This window comes from Arctopsyche grandis, chromosome 12 (genome assembly GCF_051622035.1).
Source record: "Arctopsyche grandis isolate Sample6627 chromosome 12, ASM5162203v2, whole genome shotgun sequence".
NCBI lineage: Eukaryota > Metazoa > Arthropoda > Insecta > Trichoptera > Hydropsychidae > Arctopsyche > Arctopsyche grandis.
The window spans coordinates 3,877,015-3,895,953 of NC_135366.1; the positions used below are offsets into that span (position 1 = coordinate 3,877,015).

An 18,939-nucleotide genomic window follows, 5' to 3' on the forward strand; every position below is an offset into this window, starting at 1 on the left:
TTCCCTCAGCAAGACTAAACTAATAATTAACCAAAGGCCCATCGACATTCTGAAGATGGGTATAGGCTAAAATTAGCATCCATTTAACTAACCAGACTCAACCACCTCCAAACGGTCCATACCCATTAACCACCCACTAACACACTAACCCCGACAGTATCCCACAGATGATGCACTAATTTTGCTTAGTGTTCCAGATCGACAAACACTCCACAAGCGAGCAGCCGCCAGCCCGCACCACAAACATCACCGAGAGTCCGATCCCATACAACACGTTCGATAGATAGGTTAAGGGAGTGGCACTACCCTATAAACTATCGTTAAAACGCAGCCACAAAGAAAGACAACTTCAGTCCACAAACATCACCGAGAGTCCGATCCCATATAACACGTTGGATAGATAGATTAAGGGAGTGTCACTACCCTATAAACTATCGATAAAACGCAGCCACAAAGAAGAAGAAGACAACTTCAGTCAACACACAGCAGCAGACCATGCCACATTGACAACCAGTCAAGCTCCAACAGCCACCACGAGTCAATCGCCAAACACAAGTCAAGTGGATCCCCAAAAACAATATAAAAGGAGGTCCATCCCAAACAACTTCAGTCAACACACAGCAGCAGACCAGTCGACACACAGCAGCAGACCAGTCAACAGGTAGCAGCCACCACGACAGCAGTCGACATCCAGCATCTGACCAGCTACCACTACAGTACCCTACAATGGAAGAACGCTTGCAACTCAGTCGGATCCAGAGCAACGACACATTACAGATCCAACAGCCGCACGACACCAGTCAGCAGCCAATAGCCGCTTCGAGAAACTTCCTCAAATATTCTAATACACTTGTACAATATTTAGGCAAACAATAAAACAACTTAAAACAAGCACAACAGTGTTTCGTTAGGCTGGGATACGGTATTCGATACTGGGATTCCGCAAAAAGTGATCTTCACGCACGTCACTCAAATCTCGATCACGGACATCTGGCACCCGAAAACTCCATCAATCGCGAAATATTATACTGTGGCAACACCGAGGTACTGACCGTAAAACCATTGGTTGGCCAGTGCTTCGCCGGTTGACATTCACTTTCTCCCCAGCTCCGAAATAAACAGTTGCGCATTACCAATACAGTCGTCTCACTCGCCCCACCGCCATAGTACTAACGAGAACTCGATTGCCAGATATTCCGTATTCGCAATATTGTCGTGTGCGTGGTTGCGAATCCTAGAAACCCCATTCGAGTCCATCACCAGCACCAATTGCATGTCAACCAGGGAAGACCCTCAACTCCAAACGTCTGAAACGTCTACATCTAGACATCCATTGTCCACTCTGCACTCTCCAGGAGTTTCTGCTTCTCCTGCCCAAGTAGCAATGGAGTGCAGACTTTGTCTCTGCTCTGCTCCAGCAGGGTCCTTCGTCTCCATCCACGACGACCCTCATCCACCGCGTTTGGTGCAACGCATTTGGACCTGCTGTCGGCTGCGGGTCAGTCACATTACACTTGAATCATTGCTATTGTTAATTCGATAGTCCTCGTAATTGTCAATCCCTTTCACATTTGCAGGTTAAGAATGGTGACCATCTGCCAGATACGATATGCCGTTCTTGTGTCAACAATCTGGAATTGTTCGACAGCTTTCGAAATGTTTGTCTTCAGAATGACACAACGTCAAGGGTGGGATTAGACAAGTATTTGAAAGTCAAGCCGGAGGAAGTTTTGCTGGATGATTTAATATGGAAAGATGAGTTGGGTGCTGATCGGCCACCTGACATTTGTAGTTCAACAGTCGATGGCGAGGTAAGTAAATAGAATAAATTCTTAGTGAAACATTCAGTTGATCGAAAATATAAATTCACATGTAAAATAACATCTTATCACAGTGATGGCGAATCTATAACCCGCAGGTCAAACACTGACCCAAGAAGGCTTTTTGAATGACCCACGAGTTGACACGTGAACATTTAAAATATTACTAATAACGTTGAAAGGGAAGTGTACCAGTCTTGACATTTTTAACCCTTTGCCCGCGGCAATAAATATAGTGAACAAGCCCTGTACGCGGCACCTTTTTCGCGAATTTGGCAATCGAGTTTTCGACCTTAAATACAGATTTTAATATTTACTCAAGTACCCAGATATGTTAATTAACACAAAGTATTATTTTAAACAATAAAGTACATAATATATCTCGAAGTTATGGATTAATTGTCAAATAATAATTCTTCATAATTGTATGAAGACGTGACGTCACTTAAACGAGGTTTCAGTATGGTTCCACAAAAAACTAATTTTTGACTGGTAATATATTCATTTTAAGCAAATTGAATAGATGGCATTCAACTCAGTAATGTATTCAACCAATTTTGAACCTTAAAACAGTTGAAATAGGCGCATATAAGCCTCAAAATCCCGTACAAAGTTCAGAAATTCTATGGAAGACAGCCGCGCTACAGACTTGTCGCCCAAAGCTTCCATAGAAGACGGCCGCGGGCAAACGGTTAAGGAATTTAATACAGTATACTCTCGATTATCCGAGCTAATGCTGAGGAGGAAGGTCACGGATAATTGAAAAACATGGATAATCCGAACCATCAAATTTTGACTTGGTTTCGAATATAATATCATATTTACAACAAAAATTTTTGTTTCATAATTTTAATACTCGTTATTAATTAAGAAAAATGCTCATAGTTAAGCAGATAAGTGGTCGTTAGTAGTTATGTAGTACTAGAGTTGTACCGTTTTATGACTAATGTAACCACTGGTATCTTCTTCACTTGTAGTCTCACTCTCATTTTCTTCGTCTTGATAAACAAAAGAATCATCCATGCGTTTAAAACCTGGATCACTTAAATCACGATTGAGCCACTCCACATGTTTTCCTTATCCACGTTTTCAAAACATTTTAAATTTTCACTATAATTCACATATTTCAGGTATATCATTTGCTTCATTTTCTTCAGACTCCACTAAATCTGTTTCCATGTCAGGAAGAATCTTTCTTCATGATCGAACAAGTATCACTGGCTTTACTTTTGACCAAGATTATGCTATTCCGTGTATAGCATCCAATATCGTCATTTTTTTTTCCTCATCAATAGTTTACAGAAGACTTTGACGATAAAGACGTTTCATTGATGATGTCACATTAAGGAGCAAAAGTTTTGTAACCATAAGTCCATGGTTTGTTTTCAATATGCTTTCGTTCGGATGAGAAGGAGCATTATCTAATAACAATACTGCTTTCTATGGCAATCCCTTATTTTTTAAAAAATCTTGCACCTCTGGAACCCATTTCTTTTTGAACCAATCTTCAAAAATCTCACTGTCCATCCATGCCCTTTTCTGGCTGTAATAATCGACGGGAAGAATCTTCATTCCAGTTCCATTAAAAGATCGAGGTTTCTTTGCTTTCTCAATCATCAAAAGTTTCAATTCATGAGTTCCGCAGCACATGACAGTTATCATTTCTTTGGAAGATTTATGTCCAGGAGCGGACTTTTCTCTCATTGAAGCCAGCGTTTTTGTCGGCAAGCACTTTCAGTAGCACGTCCAGGCCTTTTTCATCTGCATTATAGATTTGATGGGTTGCAAATTTTCGCGGAATTCGATGCAGAATTCATCAGCAATTGAAAATAATTGAACATATATGTTCAATTATTACTTCTTCGCTGCACTGAATACACGCACTTGTTACTTCTTCGCTGATAAAAAGCGACTGAAAGAATTAACGCAATAGTAAAAGACATTTAAAAAGGGAACGAAAAACATTTCTGTGTGACATCATTTGTTTCAAATAACACACGTGTTAACGGTCGCAATTAATCGGTGCGAAACTATTGGGTTTATTCAGCAGCTTAAGCAAACTATTAGACATTCCTTGATTGAATTTCATTGTATAATTCATCAGCAAGTTCTATGTGCGAAGCAAGATTTAAAAATATTTTCCAATTAATTCCAGTTGTAATAAAAGTCATGAACGGAATATGAACCGAATATTAAGAAACTATCTGAAAATGAGCGACAACAGATTTCACATTAAATATACTTTTATCAACTTAATTATACATACATACACCTATCTGTAAACCCCCCCTTTTAAATGACTTCACTGACTTATTGACCCACGGGATTGTTTAAAAAAAAATAATTAACGAAATTTGACCCACTTCTCAAAAAGTTTCGCCATCACTGTCCTATCACATAACGTTCGATTTATTTTTTAGATCCCTGGAGGAGAAAATACTTGGAATGATAATATGGTTGAAATAAGAGACACCAATAGACACATTCTGTCGGAAGAATTACCATTACGAGAAGCTTTAGATAAGATGTGCTCTACACATTCTGAATTGGACCATAAAAACAAATTCCAAGACAACTTGTTTACCCACAATCTTGTGACACAGAAAAACTTTAACACTCAAGGAAAGCTGCATGAATGGGACAATTGTTCAAAGTCATTTAATAGGAATGATGGTCTCCGTGGACACATGAGTGTTAATACAGGGGTAAAACCACACAAATTTGAAATTTGTTTAAAATCAGTTACTAAGAAGGAAATGGATAGTAGCCTCTCTGGAAATAAACCGTTCAAATGTGACTATTGTTCAAAATCATTCCTTTCAAAAAATCACCTCCGTAATCACATGGTTATTCATAGTGGAGTAAAGCCACACAAATGTAACATTTGTTCAAAATCATTCCTTAGAAAGAATGAACTCACATTACATATGAATATTCATACTGGGATAAAGCCACACAAATGTGACGTTTGTTTAAAATCATTCCTTAGAAAAAATGATCTCAAGGCTCATATGAATATTCATGCCGGGGTAAAGCTACACAAATGTGACATTTGTTCAAAATCATTCGTTTCAAAAATTTACCTACGTACTCACATGGTTATTCATAGAGCGGTAAAGCCACACAAATGTGACATTTGTTCAAAATCATTCCGTAGAAAGTATAATGTCAGTGTACATATGAATATTCATACTGGGGAAAAGCCACACAAATGTGACGTCTGTTCGAAATCATTTCTTAGCAAAAAAGAACTCAAGGCTCATACAAGTATTCATAGTAGGGTAAAGCCACACGAGTGTGACATTTGTTCGAAATCATTCCATTCGAACGATCTACTCCGCAGACACATGGTTATTCATAGTGGAGTAAAACCACACAAATGTGACATTTGTTCAAAGTCATTCCATAGAAAGAATCAACTCAACGTTCATAAGAATATTCACACTGGGGTAAAGCCATATAAATGTGAGGTTTGTTCAAAATCATTTCTTAGAAAACATGAACTCAAGGCTCATGTGAGTATTCACAGTGGGGTAAAACCACACGAATGTGACGTTTGTTCAAAATCATTCCATTCAAAAATTTGCCTACGTAATCACATGGCTATTCATAGTCCGGTAAAGCCACACAAATGTGACATTTGTTCAAAATCTTTCCGTAGAAAGTATCAACTCAGCGTTCATAAGAATACTCATTCTGGGGTAAAGCCATACAAATGTGATGTATGTTCAAAATCATTCCTTTCAAAATTTTACCTACGTACTCACATGAATATTCATAGTGAGGTAAAGTCACACACGTGTGACATTTGTTCCAAATCATTCCGTTCGAAAGGTCATCTCTGCAAACACATAGTTATTCATAGTGGGGTAAAGTGAGACAAATGTGCATAAGGGTAGATAATAGACACACTAACGGATGCTTAGACAATAGACACATTTCTTTATAAAATTCTAATCTTGAAATATTTTTTTAATTATATTCTACGTTTAAAATTCCCCGGACAGTGAAAATTTTCAACTTATTTCTTTCTTTAGTTCATTTTCCGCTGATCATAGAAAATATTCTTTCTACATTTGCATTTTGGCCAGGTATTGCAAAAACCTCCACTCACGTCATAGATGTGAGAAAATATAGTATGGACTGCGTGAAATTATTGTCGAAATTGAAAAAGAGGTCATTATGGGTATAATATAAAAAAGATAGAGAAGATAAGACCCTATTTTCAGGCAAATATTTCTTTATGAAAACTATTGTTTCTTCTACGTTGTTCCAATCTGCGAATTAATCAAAGAATTCCATTTAAAATTAGTAATTTCCTTAAATTGTTTACCCCATAATTCTAGATAAGAAAAAGTATTCGTATTAAAATTCATAATTTGTTCAATTACAACAAAATGTCTATAACCTTCAGGTATAAACACAGATTACCTAAACACAATCTGCTTTAGATCGTAGACTTTAGAGAGTCTTTAATTAATATTATGTATTATATGTATTATGGGCATTTATAATAATTGTAAATACGTTTTTGAACTCTTTTTCCTATTATGCTGTTCATTAACATTAGAATAATGTAATACTATGATTACTAACCAAATTAAAATAAAATTGTAAAATAGAAAATGATCAGCAGATCAGTAGCTATTAAAATATATATGTAAGATGTATTGTGAACATAATTTAGTAATAATAAAAAGCATTTAAAAATCAAATCAAAAAAATAATTTGTTCAATAAACCATCTTTAAAAAAAATCGATTCTGAACTAAGCAGAGGTTAGTAATAAGATTCAACGACGAATAAACAAACGGTGGATAAACGTCAACGACTATCTCGCCGGGCAGATTTAAAACGCGTCTTACACGATATTTTCGCACCATCGTAATGGCGGAGGATCCATTTACTTACCAAAATGAGCCATATGGCAAAGTATGAAAACGATCGGATAAGAGGCAAACTTTTTCCTGAATTGTAATCGTAAGTGAAACGTAAAGGAGGTATGTAATAATAAAAATGAGTCATTGTTTGCTTTTAAGTTTGGTACAGGTGCCGTCATAGCCCTTTTGGAATTCTTCAAATCCCTCTCGGTCAGTTTAGGTATCTCTGTAGTTATATCGATCAATTTGTGAATATTTTTACTGCGTATTTGCATCAAGACCGTCTCCGACTTTTTATCGATGGGTTTATTCACTGCGTCGCAGAATAATTTTATTCTTTGATTCCTCGAAATTAAATACAATCTTCGAAAATTAAACAAATTATTTACCTCTTCTATAAATACGTTAAAGGTAAACTTTTCGCCTAACTTGCATTAATTCAAACTATATTCTATGTATTATATATGTATTTTCTATTTACAGATCCGTGGACATTGGCATCGTCGACGAGTAGAAATTTATCATAAATATATGCACAATTCACGGAACAATGAAGCCTCTTACAACATTGTAGAAGGTTCTCCCAATAACGCTTTCGACGCCTACTTATCGTTTTTCAGATGCCAATGTTATAAGAGATCCTGTGTATTATTACTTTCTATTACGAGATACATTCTGAAAGTGACTTTTATTTTTAACAATATCTGTTATTGTGACCTTGAATATATTCGACTTATTTTTACAAACCTTTGTTTTTATTTGAAATGCATACATCATAGGTTGATATTGTAGCGTAGGGGTGGGCTCAGGATCTCAATGAAAGGCCAAAGTCGCTTCACAGCATTCAACGATTCAAAAGTTCCACGTGAATCCACCGCTCACTCCAGAATAATGTGATCTACCGTGTGTACCTCCTTATAAAGGACAAGTTGCTTAGCACAGCTTCGCCGATTCATCAATGTGTCTATTGGCATGTAGGAATATAGCACAACTTGTGCTATTACGAATCAAAACCAGTGATCTCATCATCGATCCTGTACAAACATGCATAACTCAAGGGCAACGTCCCCTTCGACCATTCCAGAAGAAAGAGTTCATCGCTCGATCGTAAAACGAACGAAACCCAACAGTGATGTCATCAGGCAACCGTAACACATGTCTGAAAAGTCATTTACGCGTGGCACACGGCGCGCTTCAAGCCAGAACGTATATAAAGCGACGCACCAGCTCCCAACACCAGAGTGAACCTATGGAGTTCAACCAGCTCACTTCTCCGAAGCTCAACCTCTTCGTACATACAATAACCATTGTAACAATTGAACAAAAATAAACGATCCTCTTCCAAACTCAACTGAGTTTCCATAGGCCGGGAAACGGTCGAAACCTTTAACCCGCCCTATAGGCACTTAAAAGTCTGCCCTGGCGAGTCTGTTTTATTACGCACGCACTCGCCCAGGTATGTGAGAACTCCAACGCATCTTTTGTTCGGGCACTTACTGAATCTGTGGTCTTTATTATTCATCCACAAATGCACTTAGACAATGGATACTCTCTCTCATGTTCCCACGTTTAAATATTTGGTTCTTACAATTTATGTACATACATACGGGTGACCGCCACCGCACCGAATGGTAAAAAGTCGAAAATGTTCGTTTACCATGCATACATATGAAAAACGGTTAGTATATATATCAGTGGCGTGCGGTAAAAGTCTCTCTCCCCCCGTCGTACATTTACACTTAATTTGCGCGAGCAGGATACAACAGGAACAAGAGGAACAGGCTTTTCCTCCGGTATTCTGCACGCGCACATTAAACAAGGCTGTATGACAAAAAGAGAGATAATTTCACCGCATGCCACTCATATATATTATATATACATGGTACCGTTTACCGTGCGCCTTTTTTTTATCTTTCGACTTAAGATCTTTCGATTTTCGATCTTTGCCTTCCGATATTTGCGTTTTTGGGCTTTTCACTTTCGGTCCCGTGAGGTAGACCCACATACACACATATGTATATATGCATTAACTTTCAACATCAGATGTATAATATGATAATAAATAATAATTAAAATACCATCTAATTTGTTTTGATTATTATTTGTAGTTGCTGCGTGTAAATAGTATTTCATAAAATGAAATTTTATTTCATAAAATGAATTATTATATGTACTTAAAAAATAATACAATATAAGCAATATTTTGACTTTTATTCAAAATTTCTGGTATTCCTTTGTTTTCGAATGCGCGCAATTTATATACTTATGTACGTACATATCTACTTTGAAAGGTGAAAAATTAAATTGTAAAATGGATTTGAACAAAGATTTTAAAAATATGATACAAATATCTAAAGAATTCGTTCACACGATTCAAGATCAATCTTCGTTAAATTTGTGTATGGCTTGGTTACAAAAATTTGAACTGCTTGATTGTTGGGATAAAATTCAAAGGAATAAATGGTTAGCTGTTTTCAATTACCAGTTGTGGAATGGTTTCATGCGACATCCTTTTACGTTGTTTCCTCCCGATGAAGATTGGGAATTAATCGAAGTATTGGTAAGCAAAAACATTATTCATAAAGGGTAATTGGACTATTCGTCACATTGGAGTGGTCACAAAGACAATTTTTGCCATGAAAATCGCGAATACACAATATTTAGCACTCAAGTTCTCGTTACTATGATAGTTATCGTTAGTATGATGGACTTTTCGGCTGCCAGATGTTCCGTTATAGAGATTTTAGTGACTTTGTGACAAGTAATTTGTGACCAGTAATCACCGAACCTTCATAAAGAGTTGCAATACAAAACAGTTTTGTATACGATTGGTTTGTACCGTATTATATTTTAGGAAGATTCTCTATCTGACGTGAACCTGAATAATGCATTTGCGGAAAATCTACATGACACGCCGTATGAAGAAGTTAAAAAATATTCTGAAAAGTCTGATAATGTAATATCTGAATTGGATATGAATGGAAAATCTAGCCTTGAAACTGAAAATTGGTCTTTTAAGTCAATGCTGAAAAAATATGAGAAGCACATTCTTAATGAAAATAAAATATTGGTCAATAATCCGTCAATGACGAATGGTGAATTCTGGTAATGAGATATGTTTTCAAGGGTTCGGTGATTACTAGTCAAATGTGAACCGGTCACAGGACAACCGGTCGCTTTAGATCGGTCACACGTGATAACCCGTCACACTAAAACTGGTCACACTCGAAAATTGGTTACGAAAAAACTGGTCACACCCAAAAATTAAAAATTGGTCGAAAATTAAAAATTGGGTGTGACCAGTTTTAGTGTGACGGGTGATCACGTGTGACCGATATAGAGCGACCGGCTGTCCTGTGACTGGTTCACATATGACTAGTAGTCCGTTTACCGTTTTCAAGTATGCAATACACATGGATTTTTTGTTTATAGCAATATTTCATTTGTATTTCAGCAAATATTGCGAATCTTTTATTGAAAACTTTAAGCATAATCACGTTGAATTGGTTCATAACCTTATAACATTGATCGATCGATTTTTTGAAGCAAAGGATTCAGAAATTTTTCAATTAAAGAAGAAAATACAGAAATTGGAGAAAACGAATTGACTTGGATATAATTTCGATAAAATCTAATCAAATTTAATATTTCTTTTACACTTGTGTTATAGATTGAAAAGGCATACAATAAATTTTACACCATTCTCTTAATCTAATTACTTTGTTTTGTATTCACTTTTTAATTTATGTTTCTTTTCAAAATAACGATATTTTAAATAATATCACTATTCTGTTTGCCTGTGTGTGTGTATTTGCGATAACGCCCGCCGTGCTATAATAGTCGTTTCGATTCATCACTGCCCCTGCCAACAAAATGTATTAATATAATAACGTAAGAAAAAAAAATAAATATTAAATGAAATATATTTAAAGGTCTGTTCATACTTAACAGTACTGCACGACTCTGTTTCAAATATGTCATTTTATTACATTTCTATTCATATCTACCTACACGTCGCGGTCACGTCACGTTTACACACTTTGGCCGAGTGCAAGGTAAAATCGGCTTACTTATACATTACGGGCCATGACGATACGGCGCAATATTGCTTACGTCGTATTGTCGAGTACTTGCAATATGAATGCATACACGTGCATTCGTAGCTACGCGTCAGAATACAAGTCAGCAAAAATGTTTCGACGTTTATCGAACGAAAAATTATGTATAATCGCGCTGTTGTTGGAAGAAGAAGCTCAAGAAGGCAATAAAAAAGCACGGAGGCGTTTTGATGTGCATCCCATGTTAAAAAATAGAAAAACCGAAGGAAAGTTTTGGACACTGTATAAGGAGCTTGTGGATGATGGACAAAAAATTTTTAAATATTTCCGTAAAAAATTTAAATATTTGCGCCAAAACATTATGTCGAAAGGTTGAACAGCTGTCAACTGTCACTATCGATAAAAGGTCCAAAACAGCAAAGCGGCAGACTCATGGCACGTAATTCGCGTGTATATTTCCACGATGGCCAAAAAAACGGATACGATACGTTGACGGATGTTGCTGTAAGGTATGAACAGGAAATGTCGGGTACTGTTGTAAGCCTGCCGTGGCGTAAACGTGACGGTTGGTATGAATATACCCATACAAAGTGTACCAAAGAATACTTTTCGTACGGCCGGATACTTGCTGAAGTCGGTACGTGCTGACTAAGTATGAACAGACCTTAAAAGGTATTTGAAAAAAATTGAGAACACAGGACCCACACATTTCTTTTAATTATTTTTATTTAATATGCCAACACACTTGCGATGATATTTCATCGGTTACTACCGGTGGTGTCACCCCATTTTTGGAACAACGGGTTTCCATTTACCGTATGTGGCAGCCCTGAGGTACTGGCCGTAAATCAAGGTGTAATGCAAAAACGAACTGTATTGACAATAATTTGACGATTCAAAACCCACCGTCAATATCGTGAAATTGATGTATGTATGAACACAATACTGTTGATACGAGAACTAGTAATTTTTTGTATTGATTTCCTTTGCACTCTCCAGGCGCCATTGCATTCCTTTGCACTCTCCAGGAGTTTGTGCTTCTCCTGCCCAACTAGCGATGGAGTGCAGACTTTGTCTCCGCTCTACTCCAGCAGAGTCCTTCGTCTTCATCCACGACGACCCTCATCCACTGCGTTTGGCGCAACGCATTTGGACCTGCTGTCAGCTGCGGGTCAGTCATGTTACACCTGAACCATTGCTATTGTAAATTCGCTACTCCTCGTAGTCGTCAATACCTTTCACATTTGCAGGTAAGGAAAGGAGACCATCTGCCAGATACGATATGCCTTTCTTGTGTCAACAATCTGGAATTGCTCGACAGCTTTCGAAACGCTTGTATTCAGAATGACACAACGTCGAGGGTGGAATTAGACAAGTATTTGAAAATCAAGCCGGAGGAAGTTTTGCTGGAAGATTTAATATGGGAAGATGAGCTGGATGCTCATTGCCCACCCGACATTTGTAGTTCACCAGTCGATGGCGAGGTAAGTAAATAGAATTCTTAATAGAATAGATTCTTAGTGAAACATTCAGTTGATCGAAGATATAAATTCACATGTAAAATAACATGACCCAAGAAGGCTTTTTGAATGACCCACGTATTGACGCTTGAACATTTAAAAAATTACTAATAACGTTGAAAGGGAAGTGTACCGCTCTTGACATTTTTAATGAATTTAGTAATACATGTAAATAAATGGATATCAACATACAGACAATTGTATCTGTAACAACAGACGGTGCTCCCAATATGTTAGGAAAAAATATTTTGGTTTTATTGAGCAGTTTAACCTTTCCTTCCCTGTGATATGTATTTACTACAACTCGACTCTAATAATGAGAATATCGATATGAAATGTAATAGATACGAGGTTCAGAATTTTTGTATTCCTCCGTAATATAATTAGGAATTACATCAATGTATTATAATATATAATTATTCATCTGCAGCGAAAAGTAAAATGGATTCAAATCTATGAATGAAGATGAATATGATAGCGATATTGAGTTCGAAATCAACAATGATATTACAGACACGGAAGATTTTGTTGAAGATTTCGACAATGTTAGTGAGAATGATTATGGAGAAACCAGTGAGAATGAAGACGAAGAAGCTACTGAGAATGAAGACGGAGAAGCCAGCGGGAATGATGTAGGAGAGATATTCACATCAAGGTATGGACATGAATGGAATTCATTACCACCATCGTCCTCAAGACGTCGATTGTGTAATATAGTAACTGAGAATTCTGGACTTAAAAATGATAGTGCCAATGTAAATACAATTAGAGATTTTTTTTTCCTTGTTTATAACTTGAGATATTATAAAAGAAATATGTGAGGAAACAACCCGTCAAATGGTTCGTTCACCTGTAAATAAAATGGGGCAGCTTTCTGAAGAAGAATTATACGCTTTCCTCGGAATAATGCTTGCGTCGGGCAGAAATCGTTCACGAAAACTTAGTTTGAATGAATTGTGGTCTACTGACGGTCTTTTTTCGCAGCCATTTTTCATGGCAGCTATGTCTCGAGATAGTTTCATCAACATATATAGACAGATTCGTTTCGACAACAGAGACACGAGGGAACAGCGATATAATGCTTCTTCAGATAAGCTAGAGCCCATAAAGTCAATTTTTGACAAATTTGTATGTGCATGCTGACAAAATTATTCACCAACATGTAACATAACCGTAGACGAACGTCTGGCCACATTTAGGGGCAATTGTCCATTTCGGGTTTATATGAAGTCAAAAACTGGGAGATATGGAATTAAAATTTGGGTAGCAGCTGACTCTTCCACGGCATATATATCAAATTTACAAATTTACTCGGGAATGGTCAACAATAGAAGAGAAGTCAACCAGGGAAATTGAGTGGTTATGGACATGGTTCGATCACAATACGGCACAAACAGAGGGGTAACAACCGATAATTTTTTTACATCGGTTCCATTATCGGTTAACCTATTAGAAAATAAATTAACACTGACCGGTACTCTTCGAAAAAATAAGAGGGAAATACCCAAAGAGTTTTTGCCATCTAGACAACGTGAACTACATAGTAGCATTTTAGGATTCACACCGACCACAACTGTAGTGTCATACGTGCCACAGCAAAACAAGGTGGTGTTACTCCTTACAACACAATTTCACGATGCTGAAATAAATGAAGGCAATGATAAAAATCCGGAAATAACTTTACATTATAATAAAACCGAGGGTGCGGTAGACCCTGGGGACAAGATGACGGCAGAATATTCGTGCGTTAGGTCGACGAGAAGATGGCCTTTTCGCATCTTTATGGAAATCCTTGACATGGCAGCACTAAATGCATACTTATTGTGGATTCTTAAGTATCCCGAGTGGAAGGAAAAAATAGGAGTCGCAGAAAATGGTTCGTCAGAGAGCTCGGTTTAGATTTGGCCAAACCTAATATAATTCGCAGAAAAAATAGTCAAATCAAGTTTCATAAACATAAATATAGATTGGTTATAAAATATAGTTCTTATGTGACATTACTTTTTTTAAGTATCTGAAAATGAGCAACAACAGATTTCATATTAAATATATTTTTATCAATTTAATTATACATACATACACCTATCTGTAAACCCTCCCTTTTAAATGATTTCACTGGCTTAGTGAGCCACGGGCTAGTTAAAAAAAAAAAAATATTTAAATTTAGCCCACTTCTCAAAAAGTTTCGCCATCACTGTCCTATCACATAACGTTCGATTTATTTTTTAGATCCCTGGAGGAGAAAATACTTGGAATGATAATACGGTTGAAATAATAAATACCAATAGACACATTCTGGCGGAAGAATTACCATTACGAGAAGCTTTAGATAAGATGTGCTCTACACATTCTGAATTGGACCATAAAAACAAATTCCAAGACAACTTGTTTACCCATAAACTTAATCTTGCGACACAGAAAAACTTTAACACTCGAAGAAAGCTGCATGAATGTGATATTTGTTCAAAATCATTCTTTTCAAAATTTTACCTACGTACTCACATGGGTATTCATAGTGGGATAAAGTCATACATATGTGACATTTGTTCAAAATCATTCCGTACAAAAAAGGAACTCTGCCAACACATTGTTATTCATAGTGGAGTAAAGCCACACAAATGTGACATTTGTTCAAAATCATTCCATTCAAAACATCAACTCCGCAAACACATAGTTATTCATAGTGGGGTAAAGCCACACAAATGTGACATTTGTTCAAAATCATTCCTTAGACAGTATGAACTCACCATTCATAAGAATATTCATACTGGGGTAAAGCCACACAAATGTGACATTTGTTCAAAATCATTCCTTAAAAAGAATGAACTCACCGTTCATAAGAATATTCATACTGGGGTAAAGCCACACAAATGTGACATTTGTTCAGAATCATTCCATTCAAAATATCAACTCTGCAAACACATAGTTATTCATAGTGGAGTAAAGCCATACAAATGTGATATTTGTTCAAAATCATTCCTTAGAAAGTATGAACTCACCGTTCATAAGAATATTCATACTGGGGTAAAGCCACACAAATGTGACATTTGTTCAAAATCATTCCATTCAAAATATCAACTCCGCAAACACATAGTTATTCATAGTGGAGTAAAGCCATACAAATGTGATATTTGTTCAAAATCATTCCTTAGAAAGTTTGAACTCACCGTTCATAAGAATATTCATACTGGGGTAAAGCTACACAAATGTGACATTTGTTCAAAATCATTCTGTAGAAAGAGTCAACTCAACGTACATAAGAATATTCATATTGGAGTAAAGTAAGGGTTGTCAGGCGTCCCGATTAATCGGGATTGTGACCAGTTTTAAGTCTCGTGTCTCGGTGTCCCGAACAAACCTCTCGGGACGCATAAATGTCCCGGTTTACTACTTTTTAAATTCTCACAGAAGTTTTTAACTTAGAATTAACTTAAACTATAAACAAAAAGTCGATGCCTGGACCGGACAGTCTGGTAAACACTGTAGCAATATTTGAAAAATATATTATTTCTGTAACATGAGATGGGGCCAGTGTCATGATAAAATTTGGAAGAGAATCCCCTGCATATCATTAACTATGCTGCAATCACGCTATTCATGTAGCGGTAATGAAAGTTTTTTATACAAACAAGCGTTCAACTGATTTTGATTCAGATGCAGAATCTGAAATCGATGAATTTAGTTTTCTAGGAATTAACGATGAGTGGCGGGCCGCAAGTAAAATACTATTTATAGATATACATACATTATTTATTGTCGTGAAAAAGAATTTCAACATTAAAAAAGGAAGTGATCCTCTAATACCAACAATTTGGCGGGGCCGCATGAAAGTTGTAATCGGGTCGTAGTTTGCCCAGGCCTGATCTAGAGTGACCGGTTATCCTGTTACCGGTTCACATATGACTTGTAGTCCGTTTACCCATCATATGTATATATAAAACAAAGATGTTTGTTTATTTTTTTGTTTATGTAATACATAATAATCAATTTTTGGTCAGTATTTTTATTATTTGTCTGGTAATGAACAGTATTTGTATTTGTTGATCAGTGTATCTTTTGGTCACAAAAACACGGGCAAAGCCTGATAGCAACACTAGGAATTTTATAAAATTCTTTGTTGCATATTTTTATTTTTACTATTTTAAATTACTATTGTATATTTTTACTTTTTTCTTTTCATGCCTTTTATAATTTTTTTTTTCTATTCAATGTTCTACTGTATCTGTCTATATCTTTCAATAAACCGCTAATATACTATAGTCCTTTTGATTTTTGTATGTTGTCGATTTTATCTGCTAAAAAATCGATTCAATCGAAATCAAATCTCGAGATTCAAATATTCCGAGAAAATGAGATTCTCGAATCTCGAGAATCAAAATAAAGTCGACAAATCACAACCTCTAGTCTCACTGTCTCAGTTCTCGCGTGTGACAGTGAGACTGAATAATATCGACCCAACAACTTGATGAAAGATATTATTCTAGAAATCGAACTTAAACCAGAATTATGGTCAACAACTCATGCCCTATATAAAAATAGGATAATTAAACAGAAAGTGTGGAAGGAATTATCATTAAAACTACGAATCGAAGGTAAATAATTATTTTATTAACTTATTTATTGATTGTACGTTACTTATAATACTTTAAATTCTATTATCCCAAAAATAATCACAAAATTGTTGGCGTATGTTTCTCGCAATCAGTGATGAACTGTTGTTTCTCCTACTTGAGGAGTTATTAGACGCTATTTCGATCTGAAAGTTTGCAAGATTATTGACATCAGCAATAGATCCTTCAAGGTCACGTATGATATTATGCAATAAACACGTAGTTTTTATGATGAGGCAAGCATTTTCTGTGTTAGTTTCAATCGCTTCACTTAAAATACGCCACTTCGCATTTAAAATGCCAAAAGTACATTCAATAGACTTCCGTGCACGTGACAGGCGTTTGTTATAATATTCACTTTTTATATCCAAATTTCTGGAAGGAAATGGTCGCATTATATGTTCTTTTAAAGGATACGCTTCACCAGCAATTAAAACATATGGCACACGTATAGCAGTCCCTGGTATCACATCGGGTGGAGGAACATCTAGTTGACCATTCTCCATTAACATATTTAAAGTTGAATAGTGAAAGGTGCCTCCATCGCTTTGTTTACCTTTTCCTCCCACTTCTATGGCTATAAATTTTTTATTTGCATCTGCAACTCCTTGCAATATTATCGAAAAATATGAAGAACCAGACTTATCTGGACATTTCACCCTGCAGTGCTTGCCGTCAATAGAACCAATGCACATTGGGAACTGCCAGAGTCTGTAATAATCACTTGCTATCTTCTTTAAGTCGTTATGGGTTGGGTGTGGCATATGTACATCAACCAGTTCCATCCATATAGCTGAACAAGTTAAATATACAATGTTTGCTATTGTTGTTTTACCCATTCGAAAACTAAACGCCAGTGATCGAAAAGAGGTTCCTGTAGCGAGGTACCTGTAATCAAATGAAATACATGTAAGTAATTATTATTATTATATTTTATATAGAAGATGCATTAAAAAAACGATGGAAACATCTGAAAGACCAATATAGAAAGGAGTTAAAAAAGCAACCAGTTCTCAGATCAGGAGCAGAAACGGAAATATGGGAGTCAACTTGGCAATATTTTAATATAATGTCATTTATGAAAACAGAAGTTACCCCTGCTTCATCTACAGGCAACTTAACCGTAGATGAGAGTAGTCATAACACAGAAAATACCCAAACTGATACAGATATATTTGATTCTGTGTCATATATTGATATATTTGATTCTATCAAAGATGACATTTTGGAGATAGAAAAAAAAAATTGATGTTAATGAAAAAACGTCTGAAAGACAGCCAACAAGATGAAGACTTAAAAAATGACGAAGATTTTCTATTTTTTAGAAGTGTATTACCGACAACGAAGAAATTAAATGAGCTTCAAAAATTACGTTTTCGCGTTAAAATTAATGAGTGGCTAATGGAAGCATGCGTTGAAAACGAACGTGCTCTGTATCAAAACCAATTGTATTCCCTTCCATAATCATAATCATAATCATCCAGAAGATTCATCTTTTAATAATAGCAATTAATAATTAATTAGAACACTAGTAACTTCTATATGTACTCGCATATTAATTAATAAATACATCTGTTATATCGAAATAAATATGAGTTTTATTTATAACTTACCTTATAGTCACTATCAACTTTTCTGCAGGGGTTATAGAATCCGATGGATGAAAATTTGTTCTCGTCAGTTTTAATCGTGATTCAATTTTTTTTAATATATAGTCAAAAGTTGTCACCGTCATCCTAGTGTACTCATAGAATTCATCTTTATTTAATCGCAAAGTTTCATACAACGTAGAAAACTCCCCACAAAGCCTTCTTTGTTTAATTATCTCACTTGGACCTTGTCTGTAGTCATTAAAATATTTTAACCACACGTTTTCTTCTAAATACATATCAATAATATCGTACGACCCCGACGTCATGACGAAAAAAGTGACCAGCTCACACGAACGCTGTGAAAAAGCATGTAGCGTTCAGCGTTGAAATTAAATATCAAAATTAAAACTATTATTGTTATATTAAAATTAAATTCAAGTATCAAAATAAAATTATAATC

At 35.9% G+C, this 18,939-nt stretch overlaps 3 protein-coding genes across 4 annotated transcripts in view; 2 read left to right on the plus strand and 1 right to left on the minus strand.

Annotated features, from left to right (window-relative positions):
- Nucleotides 1-18,939, minus strand: part of mip40 (Myb-interacting protein 40) — a 237,704-nt gene that overhangs the window by 67,966 nt on the left and 150,799 nt on the right. The window lies entirely within an intron of this gene.
- On the plus strand, nt 880-7,442 carry LOC143919970 (uncharacterized). Its single transcript, XM_077442596.1, has 4 exons — nt 880-1,498; nt 1,578-1,811; nt 4,241-7,110; nt 7,183-7,442. Exons 1-3 carry the CDS (start codon nt 1,274-1,276, stop codon nt 5,696-5,698), a joined length of 1,917 nt encoding a protein of 638 aa, XP_077298722.1. The 5' UTR covers nt 880-1,273; the 3' UTR covers nt 5,699-7,110; nt 7,183-7,442.
- Nucleotides 11,605-16,539, plus strand: LOC143919977 (uncharacterized). Of its 2 annotated transcripts, XM_077442626.1 has the most exons (4): nt 11,605-11,684; nt 11,757-11,928; nt 12,008-12,241; nt 14,507-16,539. In XM_077442626.1, coding segments are annotated over exons 1-4 (1,464 nt in total). In that variant the 5' UTR covers nt 11,605-11,682; the 3' UTR covers nt 15,563-16,539. The 2 variants fall into 2 exon arrangements, with proteins under 2 accessions (XP_077298752.1, XP_077298751.1); XM_077442625.1 differs by lacking the exon at nt 11,605-11,684 and having other exon boundaries at nt 11,708-11,928.